This window comes from Rhinolophus sinicus, linkage group LG05 (genome assembly GCF_036562045.2).
Source record: "Rhinolophus sinicus isolate RSC01 linkage group LG05, ASM3656204v1, whole genome shotgun sequence".
NCBI lineage: Eukaryota > Metazoa > Chordata > Mammalia > Chiroptera > Rhinolophidae > Rhinolophus > Rhinolophus sinicus.
The window spans coordinates 64649815-64672994 of NC_133755.1; the positions used below are offsets into that span (position 1 = coordinate 64649815).

The window sequence follows — 23180 nt, forward strand, 5'->3', positions numbered from 1 at the left end:
AACGCCCCCGGGGCTCAAAGGTTGCTCACATTTTACCCTTTGCTTAAAGATTGGCCGGGCTTGGGGGTTGGGAGCTACATTGTCTCCACTTGCTTCCTCCGCCTCTGCCTCAGAGTCTCCACTGTGGGGTCCCTGTTCTAACAGGCGGACCCCGGCTTCCAGCGCTTCCAACCGGGACACCCGGTTCGGCACCCGGGCCACTTCATTCAGCCCATTTTCCGTGTTGAGACTCAAGGCCTTGAGGAACATCCAGCCCACGTGGCCGGCTGTAGCCTTCTCTTCTTCTGGCAACCGCTCAGCCAGAGCCTGCAGGGCCCTCTCCACGCTGGCCGGAGAGCCATCCATGTCCTCCCACCCCTCCTTGGGGGTCCAACTCCTGAGAACAGTGGCCACCGAACACCATATACTGTGTGGGGGCCACACGTCCTCCTGCCCAGAGTCAGACGCCATTCCTACCTGGTCGGAATCTTGCTCACCGTGCCAGGTGTCTGAGTGGGTGGAGGCCTCCTTGTAAGCTATCCACAAGCTTCGGATCCTAAGGCCGCAGCAGATCAACAAAAGGAGGACACCGCCTTCTATGGCCAAGAAGGTGGTGTGCCAGCTGGAGGCTTGAGTCTCCCAGGCAGACCGCGCCTCCTGTTCCCGGTGTCGCTCCTCATGGGCCTCCTGAGACTGCATTTTCACACGCACAAACTGCTCCACCAGCCTTCGGAGAGTTTTGGCCGGCGCCATACCTTGCTCGCTGCGCCATTTGTTGTGCGGGAGACCCTGCTCACTGTGCCATTTGTCGTGAGCGGAGGCCTTCTCGCCGCGCCATCTTTCAGGCGGGGCGGCCTGCGGGGTCTCTGCTCCCGCTCCCCACACAAGAACGCAGGATATGGTGAGGCCGAAAAGGAACACCCACGGAGCCATAGGTAGGGGAGTCATACCACTATGGTCTCACTGGAGGCTGGGCCCACCGGACGCGTGACCTGCCGTCCGCCTTTCCGCCAACCGACCGACCGACGACTCTCCTCCTCTCTCTCCACTCTCCTCTCTCTCGGCTCTCCTCTCTCTCGGCTCTCCTCTCTCTCGGCTCTCCTCTCTCTCGGCTCTCCTCTCTCTCGGCTCTCCTCTTCCGCTCTCCTCGGCAATCCTCCGTAGTCGCAGCAGTAATACCAGCAGCCAATTGGCTAACCGGCCACAGCCGACGGCCATTCACCACCCGAGCCAGCACCCTTCACATGAGGCCGAGAGCCTGTAAACTACTCTCTGGGGCTCTGTCCCCACAATGAGGCTTCCTCGGTGCAGGTCCCACGACCACTGGACACGGACACAACCCAGCCTGAGGCTGGACACCGGGCACCAGAAGTCCACCCTGTACCTACTGACAGTGAGGCATTGCCTGCTGCCCCCAAGAAGTCCCTGGATGTTTTCACCACCACCTTTACCCCCCAAAGGGATCCATATGGCGTCTCATGTTTTTGTTTTCTGAATGGAACACAGGTGTGGAGTCTAGATCAAGTGTCTGCACTTTAGCTGCAAGGCAGGCTGAACTAGCAGCGTGGGCATTCTATCATAGCAAGTGGGATTTATACACGGGATGGGAGCCCCCCTTATGGAGGCTGTTCCAAATCAGGCAGTGGCCACAGTGTGACCAGCACCCACTGCACCTCTCAAAGCCACAGGTCATTATCTTCCCCCATAAACCAGTCCCCTTCTGGTCTCTTCTACGTCAGCGGATGTCATCGTCATTCTCCCCGTCAACGGGTTCCAGAAACCTGGAAACTGGACTTGGTTCCTTACTCTCCTTGAGCACTTACATCCAAACCATCCCCAAGTCGTAACAATTCTGTCTCCTAAATATCTCATTATTTTGTCCCAATTCTGCAATGCCACTCACTGGGTCCAGGCCCATGGTCACCTTGGCAGGACAAGGCCTTTCTCCTGGCTCCAGGCCTCAGACTGTCCCACACCCCCTCTTCTCCCTGCTATGCCTGGTGATATCTGGTAAGTGTCAACCCTCTGACTTCAAATCCCGTGGTGGGTTCCCAATGCCTTTAAAAGAGAATTCAACCCCCAGATTCTATGTTTACTTCTTTGGCTATCATGCCATCTTACAGAGAAAGACACTGAGGCCACAGCAATAACAGCAGCCCCAGGATTAAAAATAGGTCTCCCTGCCTCCCAAGCTCGTGCCTTCAACCAGCTCTCCATCAGGTGTCTTTACTGAATTGCTTGCAGCTGGTTGAATAAGACTGTGCTTTCTCCCACTTTTATTTGACTATTCCTTTCCTCCTCCCTCAAACGATGCCCTTCTTTGTTCCCCTACCTGAGAGCTACTTTGCTGCTCATTCTGGGATCAACCGCTCCTGAGGAGCCTTTCCCACTCTCCCCGCCCCTGTCACCAGTGGCCCACATCATACCCTCCTCCACAGCACCCACAGCCCTCCTAGCAGGCAGCCTCTGAGAGCTGAGAGTGGGGACGCTGACTCAAGCTGGTTTGTATCACATTCAGGGGTTCCTCCTGCCACCTGTAAGCCCAGATTGGCCCAGACCTTCACCAAAGAGTAAGCGGGGAGGGGCGAGCAGACATCTACCTCCCACCCTCCTGTCCCATCAACCGTGCCTCCGGAGGAAACATGGCTCCTTGCTGAGCTAAGTATTACCTCGACTTTTCGCCATCAAGAGGCTGCCTTCTGGAGCACTTCTAATAGGTCATTTTCTGGTTGACTAGATTCTAAAAAGTAGTCTATTTTATTGCTCCAAAGAATTTACATTCTTTTTGTCCTTTAAGCTTTACTTTGAGAAGAAGAGGTGATTTCTGAGAGCCATAGACAGGGGAGTCACACCACTATTTTCTCGCTGGCGGCTGGTCAAGACACAAAAGAAAACATCCACAGTACCCGAATGCGGGGTCTTCCTGCACCCCAGTCTTGCTGGCGGCCGGGCGAGACACAGGAAGTAGGATCAACACGACCCACAATCCACTTGCTACCTGCAATCCGCGCTCGCTAGCTCAGCCATGGCAGTTATATCAGTGGCCAATGGCTCACTGGTTACGACTGATGGCCAACCAGTCACAGCTGATGGCCATCTACTACGCAGCCAGCACCTTTCCACGTGAGGCCGAGAGCCTGGAAACAGCTCTCTGGGACTCTGTCCCCACAATAAGGTTGGGGTGGGACAAGGAATTCTGTGTCGTATAAAGGAAACGCAGAGTTCCATCCTTCCATCCTGGTTCCTTTCACTGCATGGTGACAATGTTGCTGGCTCTATGGTTGCAGAAGGTTACTGGTGTGAGCTCTTGAGAGTGTCACCTGGGTCAAGCTCCAGCACTTCTTACTAGCTCAGTGCTAAGCTTCCAAACAAGGTGCGTTTACCTTCTTCATGCCTGTGAGATCCCCCCCCCCCCATAATTTCTCTTCATTTGATACCATACGGGAGCAAATGGATTTTCCTTAAATTATGTCAGCCTGCCTACTGTAGTGCTGGCACGAAAGATCACGGACCATCACTCCTTGTGGCCGCAGAGCATGTCAGAAAGGGAATACTCTGGACCTGCATCTCCTCAGCAGCCCTGGCCCGTGAGGTGCTGCCTAATTGGGAAACCGGCAAGTGCCCAGCCCACGAAAGGCCTATGAGGCCGACCCACAGCTGCCTCATACCCTCATAGGGGCGTCCAAAGGTACCACTGCTAATCTTATTAGTCCACGCAGTCCTCTTGCTACATGAAATGTATAAATATTTGTAAATTCTCTAATCCATTGCAGCTGTCAGCATAGGGTAATATGATGTCAATAAATTTCCTGGAGATCAGCAGAGGTTGACGATTACGATAAGGAAATACAACTCACCCCCCTCCAATCCATTCCCCTCTGCGTTCCCACCATGGACTTCCTGAGACCTGGGCCAAAGTGTTCCCACAATTTGTGTGCCCAAGACCCTACCCCCCGTCAAATTTTCTGGAGGACTGAGTGCCCAAAAGCCTGGTACGTACCTGTGGGGACAGCGCTCCGGGCTTGGCTGGCCACCGGCTGGGCTGAGTGCCGCAGACAACTGCCCATCGGAGGAGAGGCTGCCTGGGCCTGGGCCTGGGGTGTGGTGAGGGGAAGGGCGGGCCTCGTGGCAGTGGCAGGGCTGCTCAGACTTCCACCGCCTGGGTGGATGGTTGTGGCCATCCCTTTGGCCAGTGGAGACCCTCCAACCACATTATTCCGGGGTGGCCCTGCCCCTCCTAAGGGAGCCCTGAGGAAATGAAGCAGAATGAATTCAGTGAGATGAAACCACACCACACAGGCCACTGATAAAGGCCTGCTCTTACATACTGGCTCTGAGAGGTAAAGGCCACACAGTCCAGGAGACAAATCCTAAAACAACGCCAAGATAATCCTTGTACATAAATAATAACCAGAGCGTCAGCTGAGAAGGGCACCCTTTATAAAACCTTCATAGAGGCTAACTCTCAATGTAAATATTCAAGAACTGGCAAAAGAACCCTAAGAAACAGGCATGATTCCAATCAATGAAATATTTTGTACCAGAGCTACTGCTTTGACTCATTCTGATAAACAGCTGTGTGTCTCCAAACACATCCAGAAAGAACGGGTGACTCAGTCATATCCCAAGAGGCTTGGGCACATCCAGCATGTGGCAGGAAGCAGTGGCAAGAACCCACTCCCTCTGGACACGGCTGCCTTCTTGTTTCTGCCGGCCTCTGGGAAAGGGACAGACAAACCACATCCCACTAAGCAATGTCAGTGAATTTGCAGTTTCATACCAGAAAATAGACGCCCTTTCACCCCAAGGTTTCCAGAGGAAACCAATTTAGAGTGTTTAATAAATATAAAAGGAAAAGAGCAACTTGGAAAATGAGCTTTTAGCTTTCACAATACACGTAGTTGCACTAAAGCCACACACTCGCTGCGGGAGTGCAGAATACAGTAGAGTCAGGGGCTTGAAAGCTTCTATGGGTTCAGTTTCAGGGGACCAGAATGTCTTCCATTAGTCCGAGAGCTCAGTAATCTCCCTTGTAGTCCCCTCAGGATCTCAGTCGTGAGATACCAAAAGCCACAGATGTGAGACAACAGGCACTGCCAGGCCCATGGCTCTTCAGCCAGGTCAGAGGGCCCCCTTCTCTGTGTGGCTTGGTACCAGTGGGCTGTGAATTCATATGGGGACGAGACCTTACAGGATCCATTCATGGTTTTGCAGAACAGCTGTGGGGAAAAGGACTCGGATGGCCAGGGACCACAGGTAGCACCTCCTTCTGTAGCGCTTAGAGCTGCCCTGGAATTCACTTGTGGCAAGGAACTCTGTCAGCGGACTAGCCAAAAGCATGACATATTTTTTATCACATCTACTACCTGTTGAATTCACGTTTACCCTAGGAAATAATTTTTAAAAATTAAATAAAGTGGGCTCACAAATGAAGGGCTTCCCAAGGAAGGGCCATCATATGATCCGAGGTGCGAGCCCACCTCCAGGCTAGCACTGCCCCTCAGCTGCTTTGAGAGTATGGATCAGCCTAGCCATCAATGCAAGGTCTACGCGGCATCTCATTTTTCTCACGGCAGTCTTATTCCAAAGATGGCATATACCCAAGGGCCATGTCTTCAGTTTATTTGCATGTCCTGGAGTGTTAACACAGAGCTACACCCATAAAGGGTTTCGATGAGTAAGACTGACTGAAATAAAATCAAGCAGTGGACCCCTCATCTCAATGGAAAATTCTCAGACAACTCTGGATTTTTAATAATACTTTTAAATTGCCTTTTCTATTTTATAAAAATAATATAACAGAAAATTTGTAAAACACAGGAAATCACAAGGAAGAAAATTTTTTTTAAATTACCTGTAATGCTACCTCTTAACAACAATTGTTAACTTTTGGGAATACATCATTTTTCCTTTACATACATGCATATGTGTGTTTTGTGTACATGCACACTGCTGTACTCATGCTGTACACAGGCACACACCCACTACACCCACACAACACACTCCTGAGATCTCGCTCCTCTTGGTGACTTCCCATCCCCACTGAGTGCTACTGCCCTGACTCTAGCTGGTCTGTTCCCATCCTCTCCCCTCGGTAGCCAGCGTGTGTTCAGGGAAAGACAAGCAAACCTAATCTAGAAGGTGAAGCGCTTGCTACCTAGAATCCTCGTTCAAGGGGACTCCAAGCTCACGGCCGAACCCCACAGGCAGGTGTGCCCCAGCTGTCTTCTGAACTGTGTTTTTGGGTGGTCCAGACACAACAGGACCTCTAGGCAGTGACGACATCTACAGGGGGATGCGGGGGGCATCCTCCCTCCTCTCCCAGGCAGTGACTGCAGACTCACCTGGAGGCAGGCGTCACGTAGTTTCCTGGGAACACCCCAGAAAGCCCAGTCCTCAGGGATGTCCCCTTGAACCAGCCGTCCTGACACTTCTCAAGGACACGGTACATCTCACCCTTGCGCAACTCCAGCTCGTCGCTCTTCTGGGGCTTGTAGGCGTAGAGCGCCAGGTACCTGCAGGCAGAAGGAGCAAAGGCAAGGATAAACGGTGGCTGGAAGGATGCGCATAGGACCACCGGGTGTCACCCGTCTCACACGTGAGCTCATCTTTGGATGAACCTAACCTAAAAAGAGTACCTGATGCCTGTAGGGGAAGGGGGCGGAGCGGGGGCGGGGGGCGGTACTTGCACACACAGCATCTGACCTGCTCTTCCAAATTAACAGGTGAGGTGGGGAAAAGGCTGAGAGCTGCCAGGTCCAGGCGGGCACACCCAGGGAAGGGTAGAGATGTGCCTCGTGATCCTAGAGCCCAGGTACTCCACAGCCCTGCACTGAGCTGCGCAGGTGCCCACCTGGCACCACCTTCCGGTCTGACGGCTCAGTCGGGCTCCATGACTCATTCAAGGCCCTGGGGGTTGTGTCAGAAGTAGGTGGGGGGCAAGTTTTTGGGTCCCACTTTGTTTTTTAAATCTATTTTTCACACTGTCTAAAGCTTGATGCTTGATGCTCTGGGCAAGAGAAAACTTTAGGGAAAACCGAGAGCCAGTTAAGCAAATCTTGGGCTGGGTTTTCTTCATTTAGTCTAAGCCAGCCGTGGCTTATCCAATCAATCTCAACTGGAAGTGGCCTCAGAGGCCCTCTTAAAAGAAATAGCAGTCTAGTTAGGGAATTCTTGGTTGCGTTCTTCCTTGCAATATTTGTACCATAACTAATTAAATTCTATTTTTCTTTTAAGCTTATTTGAAGACAAGGAAAGAACAGACTTAGTGGTGAAAATCCTGGGTCTAGTGGCTTGGGGTCTAGAAGGTGTGCCTCTAAGTTAATCCATGAGCTGGGCCAAGCCCCCTTGTAAAATTCCTGGTGGCCCCCTGACCCCAGCCTCACGGGATTCTTGTGAGGAATGGGTAATACTGCAAAGTACTTTGCTACTTTGAGGTCTGAAGAATGGTTGGTTTTGAGCTGATAGAGAGAACGGTGTCAGGCAAATGTATTTGCTCATAAGATTCAGAGAGGAAAGTTGATGGGGGCTTCACTTCAATAAGAGACCCAAGATTTTAGGTGACCCCTTCCAGGGCCCATCGGCTCCTGGGGCTTGTGCAGGCGGCAGGTCTCTGGGGACTGAGGAGGCTCAGAGACCCCCTCAAGACACCCTCTCAACCTTGAGAGGGGCCTTCTTAGTCGGTGAATACAGAAATGGGACATGACTTGGTAGGGTTCAAGCAAAAAGAAAGGAGACCTCCGGGATCCAAGAGGTCTAGTGAGCAATATGCTAGAACAGAATGAGAATCTTGTAGAAAGCACAGATTTCTTGGCCATAAGATAACATGAAGTAAACTCTGTCACCCCTTTCCAACATCCAAAATCTACACACCACAAGTACTTCTCTTTGATTCAATGGAGACCTTTTTATTTCCTGTGTTTACAGGCTTCCTGCCCCTCAACCCCCACCTCCCCTCTTCCCTAAGGCACATCCATAGGGTGACAGGAAGGCTTACATCTTCATTTCATCCAACTGACAGGAAGGACTCTGGGCTTCAGGGAGCATAAAGCAAGCCATTATAGGAGAGGACCCCTAGCTTGTCGCGAGCATAAAGAATGACGTTTTGCAGCACTGCCCATGTGACAAAAAGAATGTGGGTTGTAATCTTTCTGTTTTCACATTTGATGACTCTCGGGGAGCTCTTTGAGGGCGACAGAGGAGATACTATAAAGGGAAAGTCACTTGAAAACTGCGTTTACACCATGGATGCTGGTGCGGGGATGCCCTTTTACCATTCGGGGCTGCCTCATGTGGGAGGAGGAGGCAGGTGGCTTCCTCACCACTCTGGCTCAGGCAAACGGAGGATGAAAAGAAGAGGAAAAGAAAGGGGATCCCTGGGAGGCTTGTGAACCGATTAAAATGACGTAAGACTTTTTGTGCCTGTTCGCAAGGAAATATAATTGAAGCATAAGCCCTGGTTAAGTTTGCCTCATTCTGTCTCTTCATGATGTGAGAACAATCTTTTGATTCTGTGGCTGGTGAATACACACTGGCAGGAGCAGAATGCCAAGCTGGGAGTGCTGGCTCCTTGGGGTGTGCATGTGTGCAAGACCTCACCAAACAATCACATTTCCTTGGTCAGGGGGTGGGCAACCATGTGCTGCCTTTGTTCCATTGTGGCCCTCATCCTCTGGCTTGTTAAACAAGGTTTGGGGACCGAGGTTCTGTTCCACTCACTCCTGGTCCTGGGCAGAGCCTGGCGGGCGCAGGGCAGAGCAGCACTCGCTGGCTCTCCGCATGTGGCTCCCTGCTGGCCTGCTCCTCCAGCTCGTCTCCACCCCAGGGCCCAGGAGAAGAAGTCCCATGGGCCTCCCGCACACCCCTCCTCCCTCTGGGCTGCTGCTGGCTGCTGGCTGTTGAACACTTCCCTTGAAGGACTGGGCCACTGGGCCATCACCTGGTGTCCTGGAGCAGCATTCCTCAGGTTTCCTGCCTGCACAGATCACAGAGCACATAACAGGGTGTATTACAGCTCAGGTTCCTCCGTGACAAGTCTCTGCTACCTTATTGAAGACTCCTTTTCACACATGGAGGTTTCCAGAAGGGCCGATGTCCTCAATAAGGGTACTGTGTTGAAGAGTTTATAAATTCCTTTCTCTTCCTCTCTCATCTCCCCACTGCTCATCACATTCATGTGGGATCTGAGGAATTTTAAGCATCTGTGTCCTCTTGTGACTAATCATCCAGTTTAATGAGGATACGGGTAAGAGGGGGCCACCTGCTACTCTGTGGCCACACCTACCTCCTGCGGAGGGCAGAGTGACAGTGCAGCGGGAAACCAGAGTCTAGTCCACAGGAAGGGGACCACGTGTATACATTTGTAGCTGAGGGGACCCAGCCAACCTTGGCTCAGGGAAGCTTTACTCCAAGATGCTTCCTGAATATACTAAACAAGTTCCTGCCTCAGGACCTTTGTACTTATTTTCCCCTCTATCTGGGGCTCTCATCTCTCATACTCCTGACCTCCTCACCCCCTACACTGTATGCTCCACAAGGGTAGAGATTTTTGTCTGTTTTTGTTCACTGCTCTACCCCCAGTATCTAGAATAGTGTCTGGCACGTAGCAGGTTCTCAACAAATATTTGTTGAAATAAGAATAAAATAGGAGCTCTGGTTTTGAGACTTAGATTAAGATTGCTGAAGGAAAATGTGTGTGTGTGTGTGTGTGTGTGTGTATGTGTGAGTGTGTGAGTGTGTGTGTGTGAGTGAGTGTGTGTGAGTGTGTGTGAGTGTGTATGTGTGAGTATGTGTGAGTGTGTGTGTGTGTGTGAGTGTGTATACTGCAAACTTTCATACTGTCTCAAGATCGGCCAGCTGAATGTGAACATAAAAATAAGCGCAGAGCAAATAGGTTTGGGGTGTCCGCCTTTAGGAGGTGAGTATGGAGAGCTGGCATTACGAAAGGATGAGATGGGAACCATGACGAAGTGCTTGTGGAAGGATTAAAGAAAATGCAGAGAGAAGGGGGCTGCAGGCTGCAGATCTCAAAAAAGGAAGGAGAGGAAATGAAAAGGAAAAGGTAAAGCAGAGGATAAAAGACAGTCCAAGGAGGGCAGAGAAAATAGGTGTCTGTCCCGGAGGGAGTGGGGCTGGCCTGGAAGCACTCAGAAGGAAGAAAGCAGTGAAGATGGGGAACTGGGGGCTGGAGGAAGGGCAGGGAAGCAACCTAGGGGATGGGTGAGAGGTGAGTCGAAGAGTGAGAGGAAGCCTGGAGTTGAAAAAGCTTCTTTTAGTGGAAATACCAAGGCAGCCCAAGGAGGTGCCGAGGCTCCCTCTGACCAGCGCACTGTGGGCAGGCAGCCTAGAAAAAGGTTCCTGTGACTGGGGCCTCCTTCTTCGTCTCTCCACCTACCCTTCCAGCCTCTGGGACCTGGGTGACTTCAGTGGGCCACCTGTACCGCCCAACTGCTAGTGGAGTGTGAAGCTATGGAAGCAGGATCTGTCCCTCCTAGAGAGAGGACCAGCCCCTGGTGACAAGTGTACAAGGCCCACGTTGGCTCAGCAGCCTGAGGACTGGGCCGCCCATACCTGCCCACACCTGGCTCAGTGAGCTATGTCCATTAGCATCCATCTTCCACAGTGGGCAATTCACACTCCAGATTTAGGAAATGAAGTGCTAGCATCTGCGATAAATACCCAGGAAACATTTGAGCTGTTGGATAGTCATGTTGGTTCCCAGGGCCTGCTTCTCACTTTTTAGTCCTTCAAGAGGCCTTGGCAGCTCCATGCTGGCCTCCATGGAGGGCTCTGAGTGGTCTCTGTCACATGTGTAGATTAGACAGGAGTTGCCCCTCCAGGCCCAGAATTCACATCTATAGATTTACACACAAAGGCTGGTACTAAAGGTCCTTTTTTAAGGCAATAGCAGAATTTGGTTCAGAGCCACTTCTTCCCCACCGCCCTGCAGCCTAGATGGGGCTTTCACGCCAGTGAGAAGGAGCCTCCTCCTCCGCTGAGCAGCAACAGTCCTGCGTGTGAGTCAGGAGTGGACCACCAGGCCCCACACCTGCCCCCTGCACCCTCAGACAGACGTGTGCACACTGGACGTGCCCAGCAGGTGTGACCACTTAGTCACGCGCTGTCTATTTTTACAAACAGCCTGTTGGCTATCGCCGAGCACTGCAGTCACTCACTCGTGTAACTTGCTCATTTCTATAGCAAGATCTTCATTTACTGTTAATTGTCTACAGAATTCCCTTCTGCTGGAACCAAGGAGAGAATTAAAGTATTTATCTCAGTGCCTTTGTTAATTTCACACCCTTTCTCCTCTATTTTATTGGCTTGTGTTTCTTGTAAAAGATTATTTTCCATTCCTCCTGTGAAGTGTTCTCCTCCTGTTCTTCTGGTTGCCAGGGCCACACCAGCTCCAATTAGTGAGACATGTGCCCACTCATCGATTGTTCAATTCAATAGATGTCTACCAAATGACAGCCAGGTGCAGCCAGGTGGTGGAGGAGCCTGCCCCAGGAGCACTCGCTCTGGGGCGGGGGAGACAGACCGCGTAGGTGTCCTGTCAGGGTCTACACAGGATGTCACAGGGCCTGAGAGGGGCACTACCCACGTTCAGCAGGCCAGGTGTCCTTTGAAGGAGGTGGCAGCTGAGCTGGGGGAGCCACGAGTTGATGAGGTGCTGAGATGGGGCTGAGTGCAGAAGCTCATAGGGAGAGAACCGAGGAATGTTTGGGGAACTGCTGGGTGGCCGTGGGGTGGCCAGCCCCTTGCCCAGCCTTTCTGTTGGTCTTGACTCCCCAGGAACCCAACAGCAGTGGGCCCTAGTTCAGACAAGGCTCTCCTAGGAGGAACACAATGGCAGGAGCCCAGGGAAGGAGGGAACTGGGTGGGGGTGGTGTGCTGTGAGGCCAGCTCCTGGGAAACTTGTTTGTGGGGGCTACAGTGCAGTGACCCCCAACAGATAGTCCTGCAGCGTTAGCAGCATTAGCATCTCTGGGAACTTGTTAGAGATGTACATTGGGTACATTGGGGGTACCCAGGTGACTGGGATAAAACCCAGAAATCTGTGTTTCAGCAGCCCTCCAGGGATTTCTGCTGCGTTCTGAGGTTGAAGACCCACCTCTGTGCTAGGTCTGGTGGTGCTTGACCCTAAACGCTGCTCAAGGGCCACAGCACAGTTTCCCAGAGTGGGCCACGGGCTCCCGATGGCGGCTGCAGTGTCCTTGGTGGGACATTCCCTGCAGGGCACAGATTCACAAGGCTGCACCTCTCCCAGGGGCTGCCTGAAGCCCACAGAATCTCTCTTCAGTTGGAAAAACTGAAGAGCCATCTCAGCTCCAGAGCTCCCCGAGGCTTCCCTGCAAGCACAGACAGCTCAGCGCCTCACTTCCTCATAGGCGTGGCTCCCGACAGCAGTCCTCAAAAAGCCTCAGCCTCATGTCTGCTTCCAGGAAACCAGATTTAGACAACACGGCACCCGCAGGGCTTGAGCCTGGCTTTCTGTCCACTGCAGTGGCTCTGTTGGCACCTTTACAAATCTCCAACCTCTGCCCGCCAGGCTCTCTGTTCTGCTCAAGGTGATTTTTCTGCTCTGACCACATACATTTCTCCTCACTCCCTACCTGCCTGGGGCCTTTCTCTGCTCTCTCCCTGAAGGTGATCAGCATAACAGGACTGCTGGACGGCAGGTACCTGTGACCCTGGAAGTGCTGACCTGGAGGCCAGGTGCTGTCAGAGATGGCTGGATGGTGGCCTCACCCCTCTAGGCCCCAGCCCCCAGCCTGGGCAGGGACTCATGTTACTGGGTCCTGATGTACTGAGCTCACACTAATCCAGTCCATCGCACACTGAAGTGCAGAACCAGCCTCTGTGTTAATGGATTTGTGGTGGAAGAGACTCCTTTCCTGTGTGGGGCATGGTCAGGTCACCAGGCCCTTTCCCAACATCACAAAACGTGAGGGCATGAGGGCTGTGTAGTCCTTACGTGACTTGGCAACCTCTTGACCCTCAAGACAAATGGAGGTGAGGTTTGGAGGAGGGTCACTCTCTCTTCTGGCTCCCTCTGGTCCTTTACCCCCTCATCTGCCTCTCAGAGGCCCAAAGAAAAGTGGAAGTGAGAACTCACACCCCACCTGAGTGGTGGCCTATTCACAAGTGTTCTCTGCCAGCTTTCACACCATCCAGATGGGCTGTCTCTGACCCGAAGCATGATATCCAGGACCAACACTCATTTCTATACCCAGGAAGCATTGCAGGTCAGGCAGGTGAATGGCAGACAAGCCCAGGGGACAGGGAATGGACTTTTGGTGGCCTCCCAGTGTGGAGGAAGTGAGAAGGGAGGGCATCACCTCCCACAGGCCAGTGTGTCAGTGTCGAGACAGACGAGCAGTTGTATCCTCCACAGGGTGGGCAAACTGAGACCCCTTCTTGTGTCTCAGGACAGTGAAAGCCTTAGGAAATTGGTGCTCATGGAAACCTTTTATATGGAAGAAGGGGATAAGAACATCCTTCGACCCACAGCTGACCTTCAAGGCACATGACTTGACCTGTAGAAGGCAAACCCACGGGCTAATGTGAATTACAGCATGTGGGCCCACTGGAGTTATTCCATCACTGGCCTTTAGCTTAGCTGGGCAGGGTACTCCCTGGAGTCCCAAGGCCATGACCATTTGAGGACTCCCTGGCTCACGGCAGCACACTTATTGCTGCAATTGTTTTCGTGAAGGCAACAGTTCTCATGCTCAATCTCAGACTATATGACTATCGGTACTTTTCAGGGAAGAACAATTGGATAAAGAGCAACCATATTCGCACCCTAGATGTCTGTCAGGGGTATGCATGCACCACTAACTTTTTGGAGCTAAAGAGTATAGGTGAGAGGTCAGGCTAATCCCTACTTGATAAACTGATGAGATCAATCTGACCTTCTCCTCCCTAGGAATAAAATGAAAAATGTGATTTCAAGGTCATATTCTCAAAATGGATGGCGCATAGTGCTGTAACATAAGTGATGTTAGGAGCCATGGTGCTTGTTACTCGGTGTAAACAGCCACGGAAAGCATACATTTAACTTATAACAGCCAATCACAGTCAAGCTGGACACGAGTCCCCTGCTGCTCCGATGACCACCGTGATCACCGAAACATTACTGACAAAATCCTTACGATCCTTTGAAGGACATTATCTGACATGGAAGACTCCCTTCTGTTACCCAAATGAAAATCTCAACCCAAACAGGGACAGGGATGTTCTGGAAGTGAGATAGAGAAGGAGAGAGCAGAAGGACGGGGACCCCATGGCAGAGCGGAGAGGGGGTGGGGCGAGAAAAAAGTCCCTCCATACTGTGCACCAAACTCAAAAGCCTGTGACATGGAAGGTCTGGGCATGGCTGAGGCCTCCAGAATGCATTCACAACTCTTGGGGAGTGATATTCTAGGAACTGTATTACCTTTTGGGTCCCAAACACAGAGCAGCCTTCTTGGGTAGCTGACCTGATGCATAAGAGTGAGGGCTTTGGGCTGATACCAGGAGCCCTGTGCATGCAGGAGGGGGAAGGCTGTGGCTCTCACCAAACAAGTTAACATTTATTTGGAGCCTGTGTGCCAGGCATTCCTTTTGGGACACCCCAAAATGAAACACCTGGGCCTTGTCCTTGAGGAGCTCACTGTGTCCTGCCTCTCATTTGGGGAACTACATTTGGGCCCAAAGGTCTCCCGCGGATGCAGGTCTACTTCCTCAGGGAAAGGGTCCTACATCCAGTTCTTCAAGAAGAGTAAGACCATCACCACCATCTTTCCCCCATACACCTCCCCGGGCCCCAGATTTGAGCGGAAGCCACTAGAGCTTGTCCACGAGACGTAGTCAGAAGGGAGCATCTTCTGTCCAGTGTTGGTGAAAACTTGAATTTCAGCCCAAAGACATCTAGAAGACAGCGTACTAATCTATGTGGCCCCCAGGAAGGTGGGTTAAATATGGGTAAGTCTCAATTTTCTTTGTTTAGTTGGTTGTGGTAATAACCCAATCATGGCAGCGTGGGCAGGTAAAGGGACGACGTTCGGCGATTTCCTACCATCCGTCAGGTAAAAGTGCACATTTCCACTGGGCTTAGTGAAGTAGGTGAGCATGTACCAGGATAGTCAAGCTACCTCTAGGAAACCTTTTGGAGCTTGGCAAGTTGCTTTTTCAAAAGGCATTTTTGCTTGAAATATACTTGTTCTACAAGAACACAGGTTCAAGTGTCCCTCTGACCTGCATGGAATCTATGGAACTTTCTACCTCACCATATTCTTTGCCAAATTCATATTCTCGGCCTGAGAACATTCATCCAAGTAACTGACTCATTGCTCAATAAAAGAATAGAAGGCAGTCTAATTCTTCAGAGCGTCATTTAAGTGGGGAATTTTTAAACTGCCTGTATTTTTTAAGAACTGTAATTTAACAAGAGCAGATTTTCTAAACAAGATAAGCATCTCACTTCTAGCAATGATTCATCTGGTTATATTTGGCTATGATACGCATCTGCTACTCATGGGTTGGACAGTTATGGTTGTTAAGACACTGAGCTACTTCTGAGCAGTTGGTAACCAGCCATCGTGAAGCCCCCACGACCACCCACTGCTCCGGCATCCCCCAACATCCAGAGCCTGTACCCCAGACCTCAGGGGCCTATGGAGTCTTCTCTGTGCTATGGCTCATCCTTTCCTGATTGGCCAGTGCCTGTGATATCAAATATTTTGTTTATCCCCCTTGCTCATAATAAATGTCCTAGGGAGAATGACATTTCAAGAAACCTGCTCAACTTTTCTTTACCACACTCTCCCATCAGCAGTATTATTAGATGCACATAACTAAACTGACCAACTAGGCACAAGACACCCCTATAGAAACCATACATTTACATGCTAGCATGGGGTGGGAGAGAGAAGGCATGGGACCCCAAAATATAAATAGCAGCTCACACGTTGAGGGGCAGCTGGACTTTGGGAGCCGTGCCCTGCTGTTCAGCCGCTGGGACAGATCCGACCGAGGAGGAGGAGTCCTGGAAACAGACAAGAGGAGACAGGAGTGAGTTGGCAACGAAGAGAAAGGCAAAGTCAGGTTGGAGCCCAGAGGCGTCTGTTCTCCCCGCAGGGTCCGCTTGCCTGGATTGTTAAACACGTTTTTTCAGCACATTGGAGAGAGCTTGGCGGCCAGTGACCCCAGTCCCAAGGTGGCTCTCAAGAGTGTCCCAAAGAACTGCTCAGAAAACCACTCTTGGCCTGCATCTGGGTGGATCACCATCAGACCGTGTTTAACATGGCAGAAGGCAGTGTTCAGAGGCCCATTTTTATTCTTAGAACTTGAATGAATTATTCTGTGTTTGTCAAAGAAAATTCAGACAAAACCTTTCATGCTACAGAGCATGAGCTCACTTAAAGACTGCATTCCCAGGAACTGAAGATTAATCTCTACAGAACTTTGGTCCTTTGGCTGTGGGCAGATGGGCAGTCTGCAGGGTGACAGGACTGACAGAGCAGAGCGTCTCCCACCACAGACCCCGAGGGGCTCAAAGCTTCAAGGGTTTATTATGAGAGGAGATGACTGGAGGAATGGTCTTCTTCGCGATGGTTCATTAAGTACCAGGCGCATGCTAAACTGGCTGCAGGAAGTGGTTAAGGGCCAAGCAGAGAGCTCTGGGCTGTGATGATCTTACCGGGGTAATTCCCGCACAGAGAACCCTGTAGACCTAGCCCATGGCGGGCAACATTGTCCCCAAATCCCCTCACCACACAGCTCACCTGTCCAGCCCGTCCTCCCCAGGGCAGCACCCTGTCTTCCTGTTTAGATGGCACAATGAGTTGAACTGTGTCCCCCCAAAAAGATATGTGTCAGTTGTCGCCCCTGGTACCTGTGAAGGTGACCTTATTAAAACAAGGGCCTTTGCAGATATAAGGATCCTAAGATGACATTACCCTTGATTAGAATGGGCCCTAAATCCAATTATAAGTGTCCTTATAAGAGACAAAAAAGGAGAACAGAGACACCTACAGGGGAAGGAAAGCCATGTGAAGACAGAGGCATGGATTGGGGTGATGTGTCTATAAGCCAAGGAACTCCAAGGATGGCCGGCAGCCCCCAGAAGCTGGGAGAGAGGCATGGGATGGATTCTCCCTCAGCCTCTAGAAGCAACCCGTCCTGCCAATATCTCGATTTCAGACTTCTGGCCTTCAGAACTGTGACAGAATGACTCCCTGTTGCTTTGAGCCACCCAGTTTGTGGTATTTGTACAGCCCCAGGAAACAAATACAACTCAATCAATTCACTGACCAGTTTGGACCTTGCTCAGCTGATGGGCTCCATGTGCTTAGGCAGCTTACCAATCCCTCCCTAACCGGCTGACTTCCCTCCTCCACCAGGGATCGTAAAAGGTGCTAGAAACCTCAGCATGTCTGCAACCTCTAAAAAGTGAGAAATTCTATTTCTTCTTGTTTAAACAATAAAGTGCCTGGCAGAATGAGAACATGAAACACAGAAGCATAATTTCCTTCATTTCTCCAAGATACCTCGAAGGCTCAAAGGACTACCCATTCCAAGCTCCCACACCATGTTTCTGGAGAGCCGTGTGGGAACTAGGCTGAAAGGTGGGGGGACATTCCTTCTGCTGATAGATTCCGGGGATTTCTGTCTGCTCACCACACCTGCCCTCCCTAGGAAGGAAGCAAGAGACCAGAAGGCATTCCCCTTCAAAGCTTGGGATTGTTTTCCTTTAAGGTAGTCACTGGCAGCCGGCCAGGAACCATCCTCCACAGAACTTCAGGTAGGGATGGGAGGGCGAGCTCCACAGGTGCAGCCACCTGGCTCCAGGCCCTCCTTCCCCTGGAATATGGGCAGGTACCCCAGTGCTGGGTTTCTCAGGACCCACAGTTCTTGTATGGTCACCGGAGAAAGGTGTTGGTGGGGTATTGCAGCCTTTCACTCACTCACTCAAACAGGCACAGGGGAGGTGTAGCATCCAGCTGGAGATGGTCAGCAGAGGTCAGTGAGCACCTCCAGTGTGGAGCTCATCAGCTAAGTATGGTCAGAATTGGTTAGGGTTATTCTGCCTGTGTGGGGCATGTTCTAGGTCCTCACTGACATCTGCTGACCACCTGACTGTTAGGACCAGCTCGGGGCGCAGACACGGCCCAGTGTGGGGTTTACACTGGGGGGAGGGGACAAGCATTAGACATGGCATTATAGACATAGTGGTCCCAGCAAGTTCAGGGCCACAGGAATACACAACAGGGACCTCACCTAAGGGCGTGGCAGAGAGGGCTTCAGTGAGCAGTGGGTGGGCCCATGAGGAGAGGTAGTGAGGGTCAGAGTGGGCGGGAGAGGAGCAGAGAAGCCTGTCCATCAAGGGCCGGCAAAGGCAAGCTCAGCAAGTTTAAAGAAACTGAAAGAAAGAAAGGCTGAGCGATGAGGGGAAGGGACACGGAGTGGTACCAAGCCAGGATGTGCTAGGCGTCCTGCACCACCAGGAGGGTTCTGGTACTCACCTGGAAGGCAAAGAGATGCTCTGGAGAAAGCTAGCAGGAGAAAGGTAGAGATAGGATCAGACCCACATCTTGCAGGGGGACCCATTTGGAAGCACGGAGGAAGCTCAGGTCTGGAGCAGGGGCATGAGGATGAAGAGAGAGAGGGGTCTGGATGTGGTAAGAACAGTAACAGCAGTAATAATAACAACGGCTCCCCTTCATCCAGCATTGCGTCTGGAATAATGCATTTCATTCTCACAATAAGCCTGTGAAGTGGGTGTTTTTTCAATTACCATTTTATAAAATGAGGAAAACTGAGGCACAGAGAAGTTAGGTGAATGGCTCGCATTCATACAGCCACTGGATGGCCAAGGCTGGGCTTGAACTCGGACAGTTTGGTGCTGGAGGCCAAGTGCTTATCCACCATGCCATCTGTATAACTTTCTTATGGCTGCTGTAACAAATTACCACAAACTTAGTGGCTTAAAGCAACACAGATATACTATCTGACAGTTCTAAACGTTAGAAGTCCCAAATCAAGGTACCGGCAGGGCTATGCTCCTTCTGGAGACTCTAAGGAAAAATCCATGCCTTGCCTCTTTCAGCTTCTGTAGGACGCTAGCATTCCTTGTCTTGTTGCCTCTTCCTTCATCTTCAAAGCCAGCAATGTATCATCTCCAAATCTCTCTCTGACCTCTGCTTCCATCATCTCACTTCTCTTTGACTCTGAACCTCTTGCCGCCCCCTGTGATTACATTGGGCTCATGCTGATAATCCAGGGTAATCTCCCCATCTCAGATTCCTTGTCTTTTTGCCAAGTGAGGTAATAGAGTCACATCTTCTGGGGGTCAGGACATGGGCATATTTGGGAGGCCATTATTCCCTCCTCTCCCAACAGGACCAGTGGATTCATGGGCTGAAGCGCATGAGGGAGGAGGATGAGCCTCGTTCCTGGCCTTAGCGACCAGCCAGATGGAGACACCATTTGAAGAGACAGGGAAGATGAAATCTGGGGGTGGTCATCAGTGCTGGACATGTTGGGTTTGACATGCCTGGAGACGCTGGAGATGAGGGCAGCTTTTGACGCCAATCAGCTGAGAAGAGGGGCCTGGCGTGGGTGGATAGGTTTGGGCCCATCAGCACATAGCCGAGCTAAACAGCAACGCAGCCTCACTGAAGCCTTTAGCTCTCGAGTGTGTGAGCCTCTGTCTGTGTGACCTTGGACAAGCAGTGTCATGGAGCCTCACTCAGCTTTCTCATCTCTAAGATGCCAGTCACAGACTTCTACCCTCAACCACACCATAGCAACAAGGGGCTGCACTTACCCTCCCACTTGAAACAACTGAAAAGTGAGGTAAAGTATGCGAATCAATGGTTCCCAGAATTTCGGAAATTAAGGACAGATACTCCTGAGAGATGAGAAAATGGGGTGATAAAGGCTCCCATCTTCCAGCTTAGTTGAAACATTAAGTGTGATAATTTATAGCTCACAACAAGCCCTGAATAAATGCTGGCTATTATTACTGGAGTCAAGATGCGAGGTGGATGAGATGGCCTGGGGGAAAGTGTGGGGTGTGGAGACAGGATGCAGAGACTCAGCCTGTGGACCAGCATACACAGCAGAGGAACTGGCACAGGACAGAAAACAAACAAGAGTCACTGGTGTCTCCGGGTCCAGGAAAGTGACTGTTTCCAAGCGGAAGCAGTTATCACCCACGTGAATGCTGTGGGAAGTCCAGTAAGGTGAAGACCGGAATGAACCCTTCAATTTGGGGGTGTGGGCATGTACCACACACTTACTGGGGCTGGCCATTCTTGTTAAAAGTGACTCCTAAAATGTTTGAACAAGGCAGAATGAAGGTTCAGATGAGGATTTCACGGCAGCATTACTTATAATATGGAAAACCTGAACCACTGAAGCAACCCAAATGTCCCACAGTGGAAGGTTCAATGGCAGATGACACCACGGACACCACACAGCCACGAAGGGAATTTATACTGATAGGCGTGGAGGGCTGTGTAAAGTACATCAAATGGAAAAGATGGTTAGAGAAACGGCTATGGAGGATTATCTCATTTCTATAAAAGATGCATGTATTTCCATGGGAAAAAGGTCTGAAAATGTACATACCAAATGATAACATTGGTACTTAGGAGAGTTAGGATTTGGGATAATTTTTTAAAAACCTATGTGTTCAAATTTTTCATCATTATAATATCAACAAGTGACGATGGTTTTCTGATACATTGTCCAAGTGGCATAAAATGAATAAGAAAATTCAATTATTTGAGGGTTGTGTCAAGATTAAGCTCTGGTTGATGGTGATCCCATGTTTTCCCGGGCTCCACACATGCCATCTTTGTGGAGGACGCCAGGAGCGGATAGGAGAGGACCCTGGGGATGACCCTGCCGATCACCGCTCTGTTGAACAGGCTCAGGCGACCATAAGCAGCAGTGTGCAGGCAGAAGGCAGTTAGCTGGGTGGTGAGTAGGGCAGATACACAAGGTGACTAGCTCTGATGAACCTGCATGGGTTCCTGTCAACATGCTTCCTGTCCAAATAAACATGTTTCCTCTCCTGAAACAGCCAGACCGGCCCAAACCAGCACTGTATATGCAAAACACCAGTGAGCCGAGGTGAGGACTTGCTGCACGGGGTTTCCACTTCCCAATGTCTTCGAGCCACTCAAGTCACAATTCAATAGGAGGAAATGATATCTGTGGCCAGGAGAAACACAGGAGGTTGATTTCTGTCCGCCTGGCAGAGAGAGAAGGCTGGCTGAGACTGTGGACTGGGCCGGACATGTACCATTAGGGCTTATGAACCCATTTTTGCTGGCATCTGCCAACTCCCCTAGGTGAGCTGAACACAGAACACTCCATTTGGCAGAGTGTTAAGAGCGCCAGGGAGGACTTGGGGTGTGGGAGGGTTACCCAAGCATGTGGATGACAAGGAGCAGTCAGAGGGCCGCCCTGAGACAGGACTTCACCTACAGAAAGCCAGAGGGCAGGGGCATTCTTGTGGATTTGTTGGAAACCTGGCTCTCAGTTAAAACTTGATAAGACAAATGTTACAAAGCCAATACATAGGATTTCACAGCAAACTATTACTTAGAGCTAGAATGGAGGAGCAGAGAGAGGTCACACTTGTAAAAACACTTTTATCTGAAGGTCAAGATGGAGATTATCTAAAACTGATGCTTGGCTGAGAGTGTGGTCCCTTCTTTCCCGCTGCACAGTGGAGTACAGAGCCCAAAGTGGAAAAAAAAAAAAGCATGACTTCCTTATATAGGGGTTTCCATCCACCCTCCTCTGAACTGGGTGTTCATTTTTGTTACCACCAATATGAGGTGACAAGCAGTGTTGCTGGTGGCAGGGGGTGGAGGGAGTGTCCCCAGTGACAGCTGAGCAGAAGGCAATGGATGGGATGGGATCGCGGGCCTCCTGAGCAGCGCTGACAGGCAGCCAGGCCCTGCCAACCCCTGGCAGGTACCACAGAATGGAACGTGGCTCTACTTTAAGTGGTTTGGATGAGAAATTTGTAAGCACAATGCATCCACAGGCTTCCAAATGAGCACGTTGCCCAGCCTCGGGCAGAACTATGCTGTCTGGACTGCCTCAACCTTAACAAATCACTCCTAGGACACACAGGACAAGAAAAGTCTGGTTTGAGATTGATTTGATGCAACACCAGGGCTTCTCGTGCCCTGTGCCCTCCAGCTCTGACCACGCTGAACGGGGCTTCCTGGGCCCGCACTGGAGCCTGTTTATTCCTAAGAGCCACATCAGTAACACTGCTCTGATTTCTAATGGCTTAATTTTAAATGATTCTGGGCCTTTGGGGATTAATGAAGGCTTGGCAGGAGCGAGAGAAACCAGGCAGGGATAAAAATAAGGAAGGAGAAGGGGCTCCAGCTGCTTTTGGATAAAAATAATTGGGAACACAGCCTCAAACAGACACTCTTCCTGTCTCCAAGATCACTCGGCTCTGAGCCCAGCTCAGCCTGTGCAGACGGCGTTGTGCCCCTGGTCCAGCACGAGAAGGTCTTTGCCGGTGATAAGACAGATTCACATCGTCTTTTTTCCAGATGGCCACATCATGGACCCACGTGGGGGTTCAGGCCAGATGGGTGAACACACTATGATCTAGGGGAGCCAGTCAACAACCCCGGGGTGCTGGGGGCTTGGTCCTCAGAGCCATTGACCCCATAGAGTGGACAGCTCCAGCAATCCCGTTGGGCCTAATGTGCCAAACCAGCGCACAAGCATTTAATACGAGCCGAGTATGAAAGGGGTCAGCTATGCAGGTCACAGGTCAGACGTGATGCCCTCATCAAATGGAACAGAGAGAAAGCATGCCTGGGAGCCCAGTAACGCTTCTCCCTGGTGCCCCGTCCTCACTGCCCTTCAAGCACGTGCGCCCGTCAAGAGGCCGGAGCACAGCAGGGTGCAATCCCGTGGTCCGGGGCAGCTGCTTACCTCCCAGCCTCCTTTTCCCACCTACAAAAGGCAGAACCATGAGACTGCACGTCTCACACAGACCAGTCAGTAAGAACCGGCTGTCATTTCTTACAGGGACGTGTATGCCTCTTCAGAATATTCCAGCCTCAGTAGTGGAAGCCCAGCATCAGTTTTTGGCTGCAGTGCTGTGGCCAAGGACCCCTCTAAATTGTCAGGTTGTCACCAGAGACTAGAAGCCCAGCTGCTGCATT

The 23180-nt window shown here is 51.1% G+C and overlaps 1 protein-coding gene across 2 annotated transcripts in view; it reads right to left on the reverse strand.

The window, feature by feature from the left end:
• SH3RF3 (SH3 domain containing ring finger 3) overlaps window positions 1-23180 on the reverse strand; it is a 365943-nt gene that overhangs the window by 65361 nt on the left and 277402 nt on the right. For both annotated transcript variants that reach the window (XM_019715017.2, XM_019715016.2), the window contains 3 exons: window positions 15930-16009; window positions 6324-6494; window positions 3980-4227 (listed from right to left, as the gene is read on the reverse strand). In XM_019715017.2, the coding sequence (XP_019570576.2) occupies window positions 3980-4227; window positions 6324-6494; window positions 15930-16009 (499 nt within the window). The remainder of the gene's footprint in view (window positions 1-3979; window positions 4228-6323; window positions 6495-15929; window positions 16010-23180) is intronic.